General features: G+C 39.5%; 1 protein-coding gene across 4 annotated transcripts in view; it reads right to left on the reverse strand.

Annotated features, from left to right (window-relative positions):
- Positions 1-16546, reverse strand: part of Adamtsl1 (ADAMTS like 1) — a 949615-nt gene that overhangs the window by 240094 nt on the left and 692975 nt on the right. For all 4 annotated transcript variants that reach the window (XM_052717522.1, XM_052717521.1, XM_052717520.1 and 1 more), the window contains one exon: positions 151-277. In XM_052717522.1, the coding sequence (XP_052573482.1) occupies positions 151-277 (127 nt within the window). The remainder of the gene's footprint in view (positions 1-150; positions 278-16546) is intronic.

Genomic DNA, 16546 nt, shown 5'->3' on the forward strand with positions numbered 1-16546 from the left:
CAAAGCAAGGACATATCCCCTCCAAATTTTCAGGTTCTTCTCGACTTTGGTAGATGTTTTATTCACCAGTTGCAGAGGGGAGCCACAGCTAGGTGAGGGTTGAATAACAAGTCAATAAGTACAAAATTGCCCATCTCTGTAGTGTCTTACATTTAGTTGCAGAGAGCTGGGATTTATACTGCCCTCGGACCAGCCGGCAGGTGGACCCATCTCCGTTGCAGACCCCACAGTTATCCTCCTTGACGGTACTTCCCAGCTGATGATCACAGCCAACAATCTAATGAGAAAGAGAAATGTATAATTCAACAAGGCACCTCCCAATGCAGGGATCTACGGTAAGGCTGATGGCTACCTCTCATCTCTGAGAGACATAAGATGTACTTCATTTTAAAGGAACTGAGTTAGTAGACTATGAACCAGGCTAAGGGGGAAATATGTAGTATGAATACAAATGTCTTTATAGTTCAAGTATATAAGTGAGAGATTATAGAAGACAGAGAATGGGGACTGGGAAGGATCGGGAGAAGTAAATATAGATCCTAAACTACTGATGTTCTAAAACCTTAGTGCAAAAGTAACTCTCAGTGTCAAATAATGATATCTCTCTCAAATTACAAAATATACAGATGTGAAATAACTGCAACTGGGAAAATTCCATCAACAATCTCCAAGTGCTGAATGCTACTTAGAACACAAACCATGTAAGGGTTTTGCACATTAGGTTCATTACTGTATTTTAAGAAATCAGAAGAGCACTTCAACTGTGGGTTAACATTCCTTTAATGCTGTGATATTAAGTTTTTTCAGTAACATTTCCAGTAACACTAACACAGGTGTGTGTGTGTGTGTGTGTGTGTGTGTGTGTGTGTGTGTGTGTGTGTGTATGTAGGGGAGGGATGGTTCTGTCTGGCTCTTTCCTGTATAAAGCAAAAACAAACATCTCATTAACTTTCAAAATGATCATGCAAGATTGCCCTATTTTATAATTGAAGTTGGGTGTTTTGCCTAGGGCACTTGGCTAATGAATGGCCATGTTCTAAACACATTCAGCAAAATATTCATAGTTGGTCCACATCAGGCTTTAATGAAACCATACCTTTATCAGGCAGGCAGGCAAGTTTCATTGTATCTTTAATATTTTCTCTCCTATGTTTAAGTTAGAGAAACAAGCCGGATCCATACTGTTGTGGAATATTAGTTTAAGATGTGTTACATTCATTTATGTTGTGGAATATTTGTTTAATGATGCACAGATGTGTTGCATTCTTTTATTCTTTATTCTTGTGTTGCATTTGTTTACCTCTGTAAGCCTTTGTTACTTTGCCTGCCTAAAACACTAGATTGGTCTAATAAAGAGATGAATAGCAATAGCTAGGCAGGAGAGAGAAATAGGTGGGGCTGGTGGGCAGAGAGAATAAATAGGAGGAGAAATCTAGAGAGAGAAGAGGAAAGAAGAGTGAGAAAAAGAGGAAAGAAGGATGCCAGGGGTCAGCCACTCAGCTACATGGCCCACCATGGAGTAAGAAGGAAAGAAAGATATATAGAATAAAAAAAGGTAAAAAGCCCAGAGGCAAAAATGTAGTGAAAGAGAAATTGGAAACTGGATAAAAATAAGCCAAGTTAAGGCCAGGCATTCAAAAGTAAGAATAAATCTTCCTGTGTTTATTTGGGAGCTGGGTGGTGGACCCCCAAAGAGTAAACAAACAAACAAAAACTATACCATACCATACCAGGTTGTGTATCCTGGAATTCCGTATTGAACTAATGCCAAAGCCTTGTCATGCTACCAAATGATTTCAATTATTATGTTTGATGAAATAAAGTGACATGAAAATGGAGTGACATTTCAAAATGCTTATCATTAGTCATTAGGACTTCTTTGTTAGGTTTCTGTGGAACTGTAGTAGAGTTATTTTCAAAATTCTTCTCTGTAGATGGGCCTCCACATGAATGGATCATGTGTTTACTCACATTTGTATTTTGAGGACAGTGTGAAATGGAAATTGCAGAAGTACCTACTTAAAAAAAATCACTTAACCATTTAAATAACATTTTTTTGAGGCTCTGCTAAGGGTCAGGTGCTATATGAGGAGCAGAGTTCAATGCTACAGTTAAGCATGTATGGGACCATCTGCAGGAGACTTCCAGTCTAGCTGGGAGGAAGATAATATCCAAATCATCAGGAGCCATAAAAGAAAGAGAATAATCATGAAAAAACTACAAATATAAAGTATCCTGAGATCATAAAACACAGTGACTTTGGTGAGAGAAACAGAGAAGATCTGATTGAGGAAGAATCTTCTCAGCTTAGAAAGGGGTGGAGAGCTGGAGCAAAAACTGCAGGGGTGAACGTGGCTGTTATATGTACACCATGTCCTTTAGAAATGAGACATTAGACACCGGCTACTTAGAAATAAGAAAAACCCAGAGGCAGGAGGAAAGGGTCACAAAACTGGATTCTTTAGTGAAACAGATGCTCTTGAGAATGCATGGCACTCAAGGATCATGGTCTCTCTCTCTCTCTGCTCTGTGGCTTAGGACTGAAGAAAGACAGGTTTAAGTTGACAAGATCCTCAGCTATGTAGAAGGACAAGGTAGGTAGTGGCATGAAAATTTGTGTTCTTAGGCGTCTCAAACCTAACTGGATCTACTACTTCTTAATTTATAGAACTTTCAGGTTTCTCAAAAGATTTAAGTTTCTCTGGGAAAATTGTAAAGGACTCTGATGTCTCTAATGGAACAAGAGGAGGTGATTATCAAAAGTCCTTCCATAATTCTAAAGACTTCTTATGGCTCCAAAACCATGTTAAGAAAAGAACAATTTAGCTTTCTTAGATCCAAAGTGACAATCATATGAGGAATGGCTAAATAGGAGGTGACATACTTTATGAGTAACGTGGCCAGAGCCCAACTCAGTACTCTCAGGGTAGGTTTGTAGACCCTATGATACGAAGCAAGTCTGTTCTAAGAGGGCATTGCTTAATTTCAATGCTTTAAACACAAATATCTCCCTGACATGATTTTTTTTTTTTTACTTTTCCTCTGTATCAATTCCCTTATTAAGATGCCAAAATATTCTAACTCAATTATTTTGAAAATGTGAAACAATTTATCATCAGATAAAATGTTCCTATTTTGGTCCAAGTAGAAAATTGTTTGCAATCATATCAGGATGATCAATCCTGACATGTGTTAATCTGTTGATTATGAATGACAATTAGATTAATTAAAATTTAAACTATTACTTTCAGATCTGTTACTAATAGAAAAGAAAGTAACTTGGAATGTAGAAAGGGGCTAAACCAATAAGCATAATGCCAGAACTTTCTGTGCCTTTGAACATTTTATACCTTCTGTATTGAACCCTTCTGATCAATCCTTTACTTGGAGGACTCCTACTGAACCATCAAATTCTAAATTAAGTATCCTTGGCGCAAAGAAAGACTTTTCTAGAGTCTAGTTCTGTAGATGTAACCAACAGTCTTATAAAATAAGAAACACAGAGCCAATTCAGAGAAGAAAGCCAAGAGGTCAGAGCTACGAGTCTCACCCTTCCTGATTCAGGGATCCTCTCCAGCCAAGAGAGCTCTCCGAAAAGGACCTACTTCCTGTGTGTCTGTTTTTAAAGTCTTCCTGTTCTGTCTTCTCATTGGTTGTAAACCCAAACATGTGACTGCCTCGTCACTGCCTGAATGTACCGCCCTCCAGGTCCTTAAAGGCGTGCGCCACCGCCGCCATGCACTTGTTATGACTCTAATAGCTCTGACCCCCAGACAACTTTATTTATTAACATACAATTAAAATCACATTTCAGTACAAGTAAAATATCACCACATTGTTCCATGCTTTCTCAGCCTTTTCTTTATAGATAATAGAGACTATGGGTTGCACCTGTTATAGATGGTTACATGTTTTCCCAGCAATACAGCTCTAATTTTATTGGGATGGTAATATTTTGAGTTAAAAGAAGGCATTTCTCCTTGGCCATACATCTAAACTGTAATTATTGAAATACAAATGGAAATATAATGTGTCCTGGAAAGACTAAAGAATCTAACTTAGCTTGAAGGTCCCTTACTACCCTATGCCTGCCTTGACTCTTGTTAGCTCCTGTAACCATCTTGGAAAATGAGACAACCCTGAGAATGAAAGATCCGTGCTAGGGATGGAACAGCACAGAGGACAGAGCTTAGCTTCTGTACTATATAATCTAGGGACTGGTTATATCTTAGATTCTTTTTCCTTCTCTTTCTTTCTTTCTTTCTTCTCTTCCTTTCTTTCTTTCTTTCTGTTTTTTTTTTTTCAGACAGGGTTTCTCCATGTAGTTTTAGGTGCCTGTCCTGGATCTTGCTCTGTAGACCAGGCTGGCCTCAAACTCACAGAGATCCACCTGGCTCTGCCTCCCAAGTGCTGGGATTAAATGCGTGCGCCGCCGCCGCCGCCACCACCACCGCCACCACCACCCAGCAGCTTCTTTTTTTCTGAGAGAACATATCCCTATTAGTTTAAACCATTATTATTTTGTGAAATTTCTGTTATAGACACGCAACTCAAATGGTTACAGAACTGGTATGGAGCTTGAACGATGAATATATTTGCCTGAATATCACACTGTGGCTAGTTTGAGATCTGTTTTTTTTTTTTTTTTTTTTTTTTTTCCTGGAGCATAAACTTCCCAGACACCATATAAACAAAAAGTCCAGTGTCAGGTATGGGTTACCTATTTGTGAGTTATTGGTCAGTGGGGTCCCCACAGTGCTGTGGGATGGTCTGTATGTCAAATCTGTTGCTCTGATTGGTCAATAAATAAAACACTGATTGACCAGTGATCAGGCAGGAAGTATAGGTGGGACTAACAGAGAGGAGAATTGAGAGAACAGGAAGGCGGGAGGAGACACTGCCAGCCACCGCCATGACAAGCAGCATGTGAAGATGCTGGTAAGCCATGAGCCACATGGCAAGGCATAGATTTATAGAAATGGATTAATTTAAGAACAGTTAGCAAGAAGCCTGCCACGGCCATACAGTTTGTAAGCAATATAAGTCTCTGTGTTTACTTGGTTGGGTCTGAGTGGCTGTGGGACTGGCGGGTGATAGAGATTTGTCCTGACTGTGGGCCAGGCAGGAAAACTCTAGCTACACCACAGGGCCTGCTTTAATCACTAGAGCCCATTGCCATTGTTCTTGGCTATCCTGTGGAACATAATGTTAAGTTCCTGTTGCTGAAGACATCACATGCCTGAGTCATAAAACATGGACAAATTAAGTTGGTATTGACCAGGAAGTTTCATGCCCACTGCCTAACTTTCATAGTGCTAGAAGATCCTATATATACTACTGGGGGAGAAAAATCTCAAGCAGTCTTTCCCAGGTGTGAACATTGCAAGCTACAATAGTGACCAGTCTATCAAGATGTGCTCACTGGTACAATAGTGGGAGAGATGTGATGGGAGTAACCAACCACTTTCTGATTGAATTTAAAGCCCACTCTACAAGGTGGAATTCATTGCTGGCTTTGTTAACTGGGCCAAATCCCTTGACTGGCTCAGTCATAGGCTCTGGAAGAGAACCTAATACTTTCATTCTGATAAATGGAAATAGTATTGTGTGTCTTTGAGTTTCTGCTGCTTAGCATGCTATCTGACATTTGAGATGCATAGTGAGTGCTGAGGAAGCAATGAAACACTACATTCCAATTACAATGGCTGGCTGATTTGCAATTTCAATTCAGGTTACAGATAGGCAAACTTAATTTTCCTCTCTTTGCCAGAATGGAAATCATTGATGACAATCATTGCTATTTCTCTCTCTGTCTCTCTTCTCTCTCTGTTTCTCTTTCTCTCTGTCTCTCTTCTCTCTCTCTCTCTCTCTCTCTCTCTCTCTCTCTCTCTCTCTCTCTCGCTCTCTCTCTCGCTCTCTCTGTCTCTGTCTCTCTCTCTCTCTCTCTCTCTCTCACACACACACACACACACACACACACACACACACACACAAAGTGTGTGCATGTATGTATGTTTGTGACTATGTATATGTATCTGTGTGCACAGAAAAAAAAAGGGCATACCACAAATGATGGGGGCCACCTTTAAACCTCTGTCCTGACACATGAACAGGAATTACTGTAAAGGGCTAGAGTTTATTAGAGACTATTTCCAAAGTGCACCTACACTCATTATTAGTAAAATGTCACAGAGGGATATGTTCAGGCCACTGAGTTCCCAGACCCACCCCATTCTGGACAAGACACTAAAGTGAGATAATGACCACTCATTATTTTGGCAGCTTCAAGAAATCTTCTGGAAAGGAATGAAAAATCTAGCTGAATATTTTGGCCTTATGTAGCTTCTTTATATTCTGGTACTAAATATCAGATGGAGCAGAGGTCTAACCTCATCCCCATCCAAAATAATTGCTCAGTGTGGCTAAGTTCACCAAATGTTTATCTTGAGTGCTATGAAGTATAAGACATTCTAAAAGCAATGCATAGACAAGCAAAATAGCACCAATGATGCCCTGAGACCAACTAGTATCAATAATAATCTTTTGAATGTTCACAAGCAATTAAGAGACCACCATGTTTGGCTTTTACACTTTAAATGAATGATGTTTTGTATGTTTTCTTACATATACATTCATGCATGCAGATATGCAGCCCCTTTATTTATGAGTAGAAAATATGGGCACAACACTACCAATGCTCCTTCATTTCTCAGGACTTGCTAAAGCCAGTAGGGAAGGGGTTCCCTCAACAACCTGCCATAGTCAGCAATCCAGTTGGCTCACCGACTTTCAAAACATTTTACAGATTTTTAGGCAGCCGGCTTTCAGTGCATGCTGAAAGGGCTTTCTTTCTTCACTTTCTAGAGCTGATAGCAAGGTGGAACATAAGACTGGAATTCTCTAGATGCTGTATTGTATAAAAACATCTTGACTAGAAGTCACGGAAGAAAACAAATTAAACAGACCAGTCATTTTTATAACATAAATAAATGTAATTCATAAGCAGATGCTATACCCTAGATAAATATTCTTAGATGGGTTCATGCTGGCCCTGTTTCAAATAGTTTCCCATAAAGACCTCAACTGCAAGCATCAAATACTGAGCCAATGATGTCAAGCTTTTCTTGATCCAACCTATGAGGTAAGATATTGTTAAATCCCTCTATTTTCAGCACTGGGAAAGACAAATATGGAAAACTAAACTGCAAATCTGATCAGAGTGCCTCTGAATTATTTAATCCAGACAAAATTATATGGGGCATAGTATGCTCTTACATATATTACACCTCATTTCCTAATTACGCTTAGAAGTAGGGGGGGTATAAAACATCCAACCATATTCTTCAAGATTAAGATCTTTACAATAAGATGTTTAGTACATATTTCTGATGTAATATATTAAAAAAACTTTTAAATGGGTAAATTAAACCAAAAGAAGAACCAAGGTTAGGAAGAATAAATCCAGACATGAGGGAAGCTGTGTAAGGTGCATACTATAAACTTATGCAGATTTGCTGCATGGTAAGTAGGGGTAAACCCTGTGTCTGTATTTTACCTCTTCAGAATAGAAAAAAGAAGAACAATAGTAAAAACGAAGAAACCTATTGGAGCTTTTTAAAATGTATAGGTGACGTGTTCCTTTCAGTAGATATAACTAGTGTCTGTGTAATGAATGGCTATAAAACAGATTCAGGAGACCCTCAAAGGACCCAGATCCCAGATGCATATTTTCCCAAGAAACTCTAATGAAGTGTAACGATTAGAGAATATTGGATACAAGGCCTTTTAAGATGCCTAAACAAATCATCTAGTTACAAAGCACTGGAACTGTCTGCCCTAATCCCAGGGTGGACACTGGGGCACTTGGAGCTAGGAAAAACTATGGTGCATGAGCATCTACTTTTCCTGCCCAGACCCATAGCACACATTGCTGAGCAATTGCAGCATTCTTTGCCACTGAGCTTTTACGTGGTCCTAGAAGTTTTAAGCCATTATTCTCTAGGAGCCAAATCCAATAGACTATGGTTGTCATATGAGAAGACCGAACCGATTTACCATTCCAGAGCCAGCAAAATGAATTGGCTGCCTCTCTCTCAGACAATTCTCCACAAATATTATCTTTCCACAAGTATTACTTCTTTTTATATTTGAATGATTTCAAGTACAGCTTATAACACTGAGGCTTAGAAGCTAACTTCCTCAAGATCAAATGGCTGAAAAGTAACGACTTCAAAATTCTGTCTTGTAGAATGCCATGAACCACAGAGAAGTGTCCTGTAAAATATTTATATGGCAATGGTAATGGCCAGGTTGAATATTGTCATCTGGATCACCATAACCAGAGCAACATACACGTATGAATGGATGAATGGATGGTTTCATGTGCAATTTGTGACCTGAAAGCACATGAGAGAAATGAATGAGGTGTCACCCCAATCTAAACCTGTGTCCCACACCTCCTTACTCCCCACCTCCCCCAACAGCAGCAACAATAACAACTGCTCCATGTCTTACAGTTTATCATGGGGGCCAAATGTTCTTCCTTTATGGTTTTAGTTTTGAGGGGGGTATTTCTAATTAAAGTTTCCAGAATGAGAAAACAGGTTTTCTCTTAATTCACAGTGGCACCCAGAGTGGCCTGTGAGCTAGGTTTACTATTTTCAAAACTCTAACAGAAATACGTTTATCTGCAATAAAACAATATAAGGCAACCAAAACACCAGTCACCCCAATTATACAAATAAGAAGAAGGCTGATCTTTGCTGTATGTATTTCTTAATTGCAAACTCTGGTCTTCAAGTCATAAAATTGGAAAACAAATTATTATTTAGCACATGTAATGTTTGATGGAAACTTCCAAAACACATAGGGTCCACATAGGAAAAAAAGTAATACAGGACATCTTTGTATTTAAACTGTTTATATAGTCCTTTATTTGTTGTGAAAATGCACGTGGGAGGAGTAACACTTGAAGCTGTTGATTATATATAATTAAACCAAATCAAGTGAATCTAAGCATTATGATGGCTGTTATGGTGCTATGGAGAAATCAGATGGACTATAGGCATAACTTCTGTCAAGGGTGACTATTTTCCAGAAACAGGTAAGAGCAGAAAGGAAGTAAGATCATAAAAACTAAAGGTCAAAAGGGCAAAGACAAAAAGAAAGACTGAGGTAGAATGAACTAGTATTTGCCGAATATTCCCTACACTTAGGTAATTATATGTCTTCTTAGTTAATTCCTCCAATAATCCTGAAGACTAACTAAAATCACATCCATATTAAAAACAAAAAAGAAGATTCTGAGATCCTTCTGAAAGGGACCACATTCCTAGGGCATGGTGTTGTTAGCTGGTTGGCCCAGTTGGGATAAGGTACAGTTCTCGCACATCCCAATACATAACTAGACAATAGAAATTTACATGAAAATATTAACTCCTTTTACTGAAGACAAAAATTTTCCAGAAGAATCCTCCCTATCCATGGTACTCTTTTTTCTAGAGCTTGTCTAATTATAAGACTAATTGTCTTCCTGTGCATTCACCCAACACCCTTACAAGGACTCACAAGATCCTTGTTCATCTGATTTTCCTTTCTGACTCCTTTTCTCTCTAACTCACTTTCCTGGTAGTTTTTCAAGTGAACAAAATGTGTTCTCTTAGGATAGTCTCAGTTGTTGAATCTGACTGGAATGCTCTTTTCCAGGCTTTGTGTATGCGTAAAATTAAAAAAAAATTATTTTCTTGTTTTTTTTTTTGCATATTATTATATTGTCTTTGGGATTTTTTTTTTAATTTATTTTGCAATACAATTCAGTTCTACATATCAGCCACGGATTCCCTTGTTCTCCCCCCTCCCGTCCCCCTCACCTTCCCCCCAACCCCTCCCCATTCCCATCTCCTCCAGGGCAAAGCCTTCCCCACAGACTGAAGTCAACCTGGTAGACTCAGTCCAGGTAGGTCTAGTCCCCTCCTCCCAGGCCGAGCCAAACAATCCTGCATAGGCCCCAGGTTTCAAACAGCCAACTCATGCAATGAGCACAAGATCTGGTCCCACTGCCTGGATGCCTCCCAAACAGATCAAGCCAATCAACTGTCTCACCCATTCAGAGGGCCTGATCCATGGAAACAACCCAGATGCCCTTCAACTGAAGAATGGATAAACAAAATGTGGTACATATACACAATGGAATACTACTCAGCAGAGAAAAACAATGGCATCATGAGGTTTGCAGACAAATGGATGGATCTAGAAAAAATCATCCTGAGTGAGGTAACCCAGACTCAGAAAGACAAACATGGTATGTACTCACTCATAGCAGGATATAGACATGAAACAAGGATGACTTGTCTGCTACTCACATCACCAGGGAGGCTACCTGGAAAACAGGACCCCAAGAAAGACACAGGGATCGCCCAATGACAGAGAAATGGAATGAGATCTACATGAACAGCCTGGTCATGAGTGGGGGTAGTGAAGGGCGAGGGTGGAGGGAAAGAGAGCTTGGGGAAGCGGGAGATACCAGCTGGATCAACAACAGAGAGGGAGAACAAGGAATAGGAGACCATGGTAAATGAAGACCACATGAGAATAGGAAGAAGCAAAGTGCTAGAGAGGCCCACAGAAATCCACAAAGATACCCGCACAACAGACTGCTGGCAATGGTCGAGAGACAGCCCGAACTGACCTACTCTGGTGATGGGATGGCCAAACACCCTAATTGTTGTGCTAGAAACCTCATCCAACTACTGAGGGATCTGGATGCAGAGATCCATGTCTAGGCCCTGGGTGGATCTCTGGGAGTCCAATTAGTGAGAAAGAGGAGGGTTTATATGAGCGAGAATTGTTGAGACCAAGGTTGGATAAAGCACAGGGACAAATAGCCAAATGAATGGAAACACATGAACTATTTTCTTGTTTTTGCATCCTAACGAAAGCTTCCTCTCCTTCCCCTCTTCCCAGTCCTACCCCCAACCCGCCTTCTCTACGCCTCCCTCTGTCCTACTCCTCCTCTACTGGTTCTCTTCAGATCCAGGCGGGCATCCCAAGGATATCAGCCAGCCATGGTACTTCAAGCTACAGTGAGACTAGGCATCCCCTTCTCCACCAAGGTTGGATGAGGCTATCTGGCAGGAGGAATGGGTCCCAAAAGCAGGCAAGAAAGTCAGAGATATCCCCGCTCTCACTGCTAGGAGTCCCACAGGAAGACCAAGTTATACCAGGCAATTTTACAGTGGTCTCATCGCTCTACGTGTGTGCTAGAGAAAACATCTATGGTCTCAGTAAGACCTCAGTTGACGAGATACTATATCTCATCCCAGTCCAAGTCCTTTGGTCTTGTTCTGTTGTTTTATTTCACAGCACTAATTTGATACAATATAATATACATGTGTGTGGTATTTCTTTTTTATTTTCAAGAATGTAACACTACAAGGACAAAGACAGCTAATTATCTTATTCACCATCCTCTGAGAACAGTGTTAGCACACAATAAGTATTGCATGAATGAGTGAATTCAGTTTATAATCAGTGAAAGATATGGCAGGGATATATTGTGATTTTAAAGAATTTCTCTCTTTGCCCCAAACTACTATAATAGGTAGCCATCCCAATTTAAGCTCTACCCCATTTATTCTAAAGAAGAAAAGAGAGAATGCAAGAAACATCTCCTAATATAGCATTGTAATCGGAGAGTTCAGCCTCTACTTCTCACTTTGCTTCCCTGACTCTGGGCCCATTACTCTCTATTCCACAACTGTCTTAGGGTAAGAATGAGCATTTCTCCCAAGGGCAGGCCCTCTCCCCTCTTTCCCTAGGCACAGTCTCTGGGCTCTGTGGCCTTGCTTTCTCAGAAATTTGCATCTGGTGATTCATCCTGCAGGTGCTCTTTGGAAGACTTGATTCTTGGCTCTTCCTCATGGACTTCCATTTGGGTAGCCCCTCACTGGACTCTTGCATTCCCTGTGTGGGCTCTCCTTGTCCTTCTGCCTCCAGTATGTGCTCCTACATTCTCAGAGAGAAGGGACATTGACAACCTTTGTGTTTAAATTCTAGAGGACAGGAATGATATTTTTTCTCATTGCAGGCTTTGTGTGTGTGTGTGTGTGTGTGTGTGTGTGTAAAACCTAATCCTGTTCTCTGAATACTAAACTCCTCAGTAGCATGTTCACTGTACATTCTAGAGAACACCAGTCATCCACACTGGCTCTATGGTTCTTACTTGGTGTGTGTTCATGTGTATCCACATGTGTGTCTGCATTTGCATGTGTGCACATACATGTGGAGGTTTGAGGTGGATGTTGGGTGTCTTCTTTAATCCTTCTTGACCTTATTTTACCTTTTTAATTTTGGAGACAGGGTCTCTTACTAAACCTAGAGTTCACTAATTGACTAGCCAGCAGGCCCTAATGGTCTTCCTGTTTCTCCACCGTGTCTAGCTTCTTATGTTGTGGCTGGGAATTGAACTCAGGCCCTCATGCAAGCATTTTTACCTAAACTGAGCTATAACCTTAGCCTCCAAGTTCTTATCTTTTTATGTTATGTAGCAAATGAAGAAAAGTAAAACACCAAGGCTATTGTTATGAGACACCAAGAGGAGTGATTAATCTTTCAGGCTGCAAATATTTTAAAGGACTTATCCTGCCCTGCCTTTCATGGGGTCAGGAATCTTATCCGTCTGATGGTTGGATAAATACTCTGAAAGAGAAAAAAGAGGAGGAGGTTTGATTTCTAGCATGTAGTCAAACTCTCAGGTGTTCCCTGTGAGATTTATATTTCTCCTTCCTTGTTTATTCCAGGGTTTGGGCCACATTCTTGTGTAAATTTATTGCTAAACACATCTGGATTTTTTCCTTTTGTGTATTGTTTTTAGTAAAATTTGTTTATCTAGTAGTCTCCAGGAGAGAGCCTAAAAATTACTCTAGTATAGACATTGGTGCTTACAGACACTAGAATTCATTCTCTGCAGATGGTCAGGGACCTTTCTTTAACAGGCTGTCTTCTCTCTTCCCTGCTTCCAAAATTAGGGTGTCTGGAGAATGCGAAACAAAATTATACAAAGACCTGACCTTTGGCCTTGCTTCTGTCTCTCAGACTGTGAAGTACCCAAGAGGGAAAGTGTTGAACTTGGCCCCACTTCACATGGCATTAACTGTAATTCTTTGTGAATTGTGGTGACATCATGGTATACTTTGACATCACTGCTCAGACTCCCTTCTGCTGTTGGGCATACAGTACATAGTTTTGTTCAAACACAGGAGTTCTTTGTTGAGAAGAAAGGATAGCAGCTGGTCTTCTGTCCGGGTAAAATGTCGATCTTTGTAGAATGTGCCTGTTCAATAAACCACCACAAAGCAGCCACTCTGCTGTCAGGGCTAGCACTTGCTTGTACATGTAGCTCTGGATAATTTTGTTGACATTTTGATCTAAAGAGTTCAAAATTCCAGATCTGGCTCATAACTCAACAAAATTTTTGACACAATAAAACTCTCATTTAAAAGTCAGCAATTATCTGAAGTTAGCCAATTGTGCTGGTTGTCTTTATGTGTCAAGGCTAGAGAGGACAAAAAGGGAAAGTGAGGAGATGCAATGCTGATCTAAGTGTCCTGCTGTCTCAGAGCCCTAGGAAAGGACGTCTCCCACAACTCCTTTGCTATCAGGTCTATGCTTGGTCACCTCTCCAGACATTACTTTCTTTTTTTTTTTTTTTTTTTTTTTTTTTTTTTGGTTTTTTCAAGACAGGGTTTCTCTGTGTAGCTCTGTGCCTTTCCTGGATCTCGCTCTGTAGACCAGGCTGGCCTCGAACTCACAGAGATCCGCCTGCCTCTGCCTCCCGTGTGCTGGGATTAAAGGCGTGCGCCACCACTGCCCGGCTCAGACATTACTTTCTATCAGTCTGAAGCTTCTTAGACAAAGTTATGCATATTCTTTTTCAACATCTGCCAAACTTATCCTCAACTGATAGATTTAAATGATTTCAACTCCAGACCACTGATCTCTCTATTGCCACTTCTATCTATACATATTTAATCTCTTTCAGGTAAAGCCTAAAGAAAACTAGTCAAAGCAGGGTTTATCCTAAAATTGCATCTGTAGAATAACTACAAATCTTTGTCCACATGTCTCAAAAGACAGCAACTTTTTTAGGTCATCTTGAGAAGCAAACGGTTGTTAATGTAAATGTAAAGGAATAAGTCATACTGCAAAGTATTTGAGTGGGATAGTAGAGTTCTTTTTACTGAACAAAGATTGAGCTTTTACTCTGACCCCCAAGAAACAGAGCCATGTTGTTAACCTCAGTTCTACCACGAGCCTTCTAGTTCTTGCTCTAGAAATACTGTGTTTATTACTAACAAGGCTGCAATACTGTATCATAGCATACTGTCAACATATTCATCTCATCGTCTACTTCTTAGCTTGGGTCATCATTACTTTTATCAAAAATCTATATATTATATACTCCTAAAAATCTCTGTGTTCTACTATGAAAGAGGCAGGATGACATTATGGGGCAACCCAGGACTCAACTTTGATATGCTGACTTATTACTGTTTATTTAAATGTGTTACAATGTTTGTATGAAATTCAGTTGCTCATGAATTATAAAAAGAAAATGATTATCTATTTTATGGACCTGGAAGTATTTGCTATAACTTACATAAAGATTCAGGACACTGCACAGAACAGAAAAATTCCAAGTATATATTTCAGAATTTCTGAGGTGATTCTCTTTTCAAATCTTCCATCTCATTTTCCACATAACTGTCAAACTATATGTGTTAATTATGTTGTGGGGAGTTGTAGTCATTATGTTCCTTAGTAATCTAGGTGTTACAGACGAGTCTCACAGCTCTATACACATGGTCAAGTTTGCAAAGGTTCATACCATTTTAGCTCCTTTAGGTTTGACCACAGCAGATGTGAAGTAAGACTACAGTACTGCTCTATAGAAGAGACATACTGTGCTCTAGAATTAGAATGGATGGAATTTCCATGGAAAAAGGCTTTAAAACTGCACCTCTACACACCACATTCCATTAAAGTAGCCCAGTGAAATAGCCAGCACCAAGCTGGCTGGCTCATAAGAGAAATTATTTATAAGAAGTTCAATGGAGTCTGTTAGAAATTAAAGTTAAGAAAATTCCCAGCATTGCTGTGGAGTGGCAAATTATCTCTTCTAAAAGTCACTCAAGTGATAGAGGAATGCTTAGAACTCTGAAGGTTTTAACTTTCCAACTCCAGTTAATTCAGGAACCACTTTTAAATATATCCATGTAAGCAATAATCACCCAAGTCTCCTCAGTACAAAACAGAGCTGTCTCAAACACATTCTTTTAATACTTAAGATCCTGGGAAAGACAAATTTTAAGGGGCTAGGACAAGAACTTTGCTTTTCTCTACCAGAGTCTATTTATATTGAGCGTATTGAGATGGCAGCTAGAGGTACTGACAGAGAACAGACAATCAACAGTTCATTTGTGTTTGGGAATGTTCAACATGCATGCATTTAGTGGGAAAGAGCTTTTTTTTTTTAAAAGAAAAGTAACATTCTTGAAGCTGTGAATTTGGTTTGTATATTAATCAACATTATCAAAAAATTAATAAACATGATATCATAAATCATAAGAGAAAAATAAACTGACTGATTTTTAGTGGGTGCCAAAATTCCTGGGCCAGATGAGTGGTTAACTGTTGAGAGCAGGGGCTGGACAAGCCATGCAGTGACAATGTGGCCACCCTTTTACAGTCCAAGCTTGTGGGGTCTAGACAATCAACTTCATTTTGCTGAATCACTGCACTATCATGACAATGGCCAATAAGCTGTTTCTTCTTTCATCTTTGACATAATAAGTTCAGTCAAAGAAACGACTGCATGCATTTTCTTTCCCATTCAGAGAGATTAAGAAAATACCAGTGAGCACCCACATGTCTACAGAGAAATGAACCCTTGTTCTATTCTACTGTATCCCTAGTTTATATCCAGATGAAATTGTGTTTCAAATCTGATAAAAAAACACTCACCACATTTCTAATTTAAGAGCACAAACAAATCACAGGGTAACAAGAATATGTAAATTTAGAAATATTTGAAAATAAGTCTTTAGTGTAGCTGTAATTGCTTTTAGTTAAATTCTACAAATTATTTGAAAAGCATCATTTTAACATGGGAAGCATAAATATTTTCTAATCCCTCTGAAGGTACACAACGTTCCTGCATTTGTGCCCTAACCTTAAGGATTTCTGATGGACCACCGGTAAAGAAGAGATGGGACACATGCTTCATGTAGCAACAATGATTTGACTACATTGTACCTTGCAGAATTTCTTCTGCAAGCATTTTATTATGCATACAACTTTAGATAGCTTTACTTTATTTGAAAACTATATGAAGTGTATCATTTTCAATATACCTGTAAACTCTAAAGAAAAACTCCTCAAGTTTGGGTCTCCTGTGACAGGGCAGGGCAGCACAGAGGTTCCTCCATCTGAATTCTTACTTATACCACTTTAGCTTTGACTAAATTTGGTATCCTTTATGGATACCATA

The sequence above is a fragment of the Peromyscus californicus genome, unplaced genomic scaffold (assembly GCF_007827085.1).
Source record: "Peromyscus californicus insignis strain IS unplaced genomic scaffold, ASM782708v3 Scaffold_5__1_contigs__length_169319896, whole genome shotgun sequence".
Classification (NCBI taxonomy): Eukaryota; Metazoa; Chordata; class Mammalia; order Rodentia; family Cricetidae; genus Peromyscus; species Peromyscus californicus.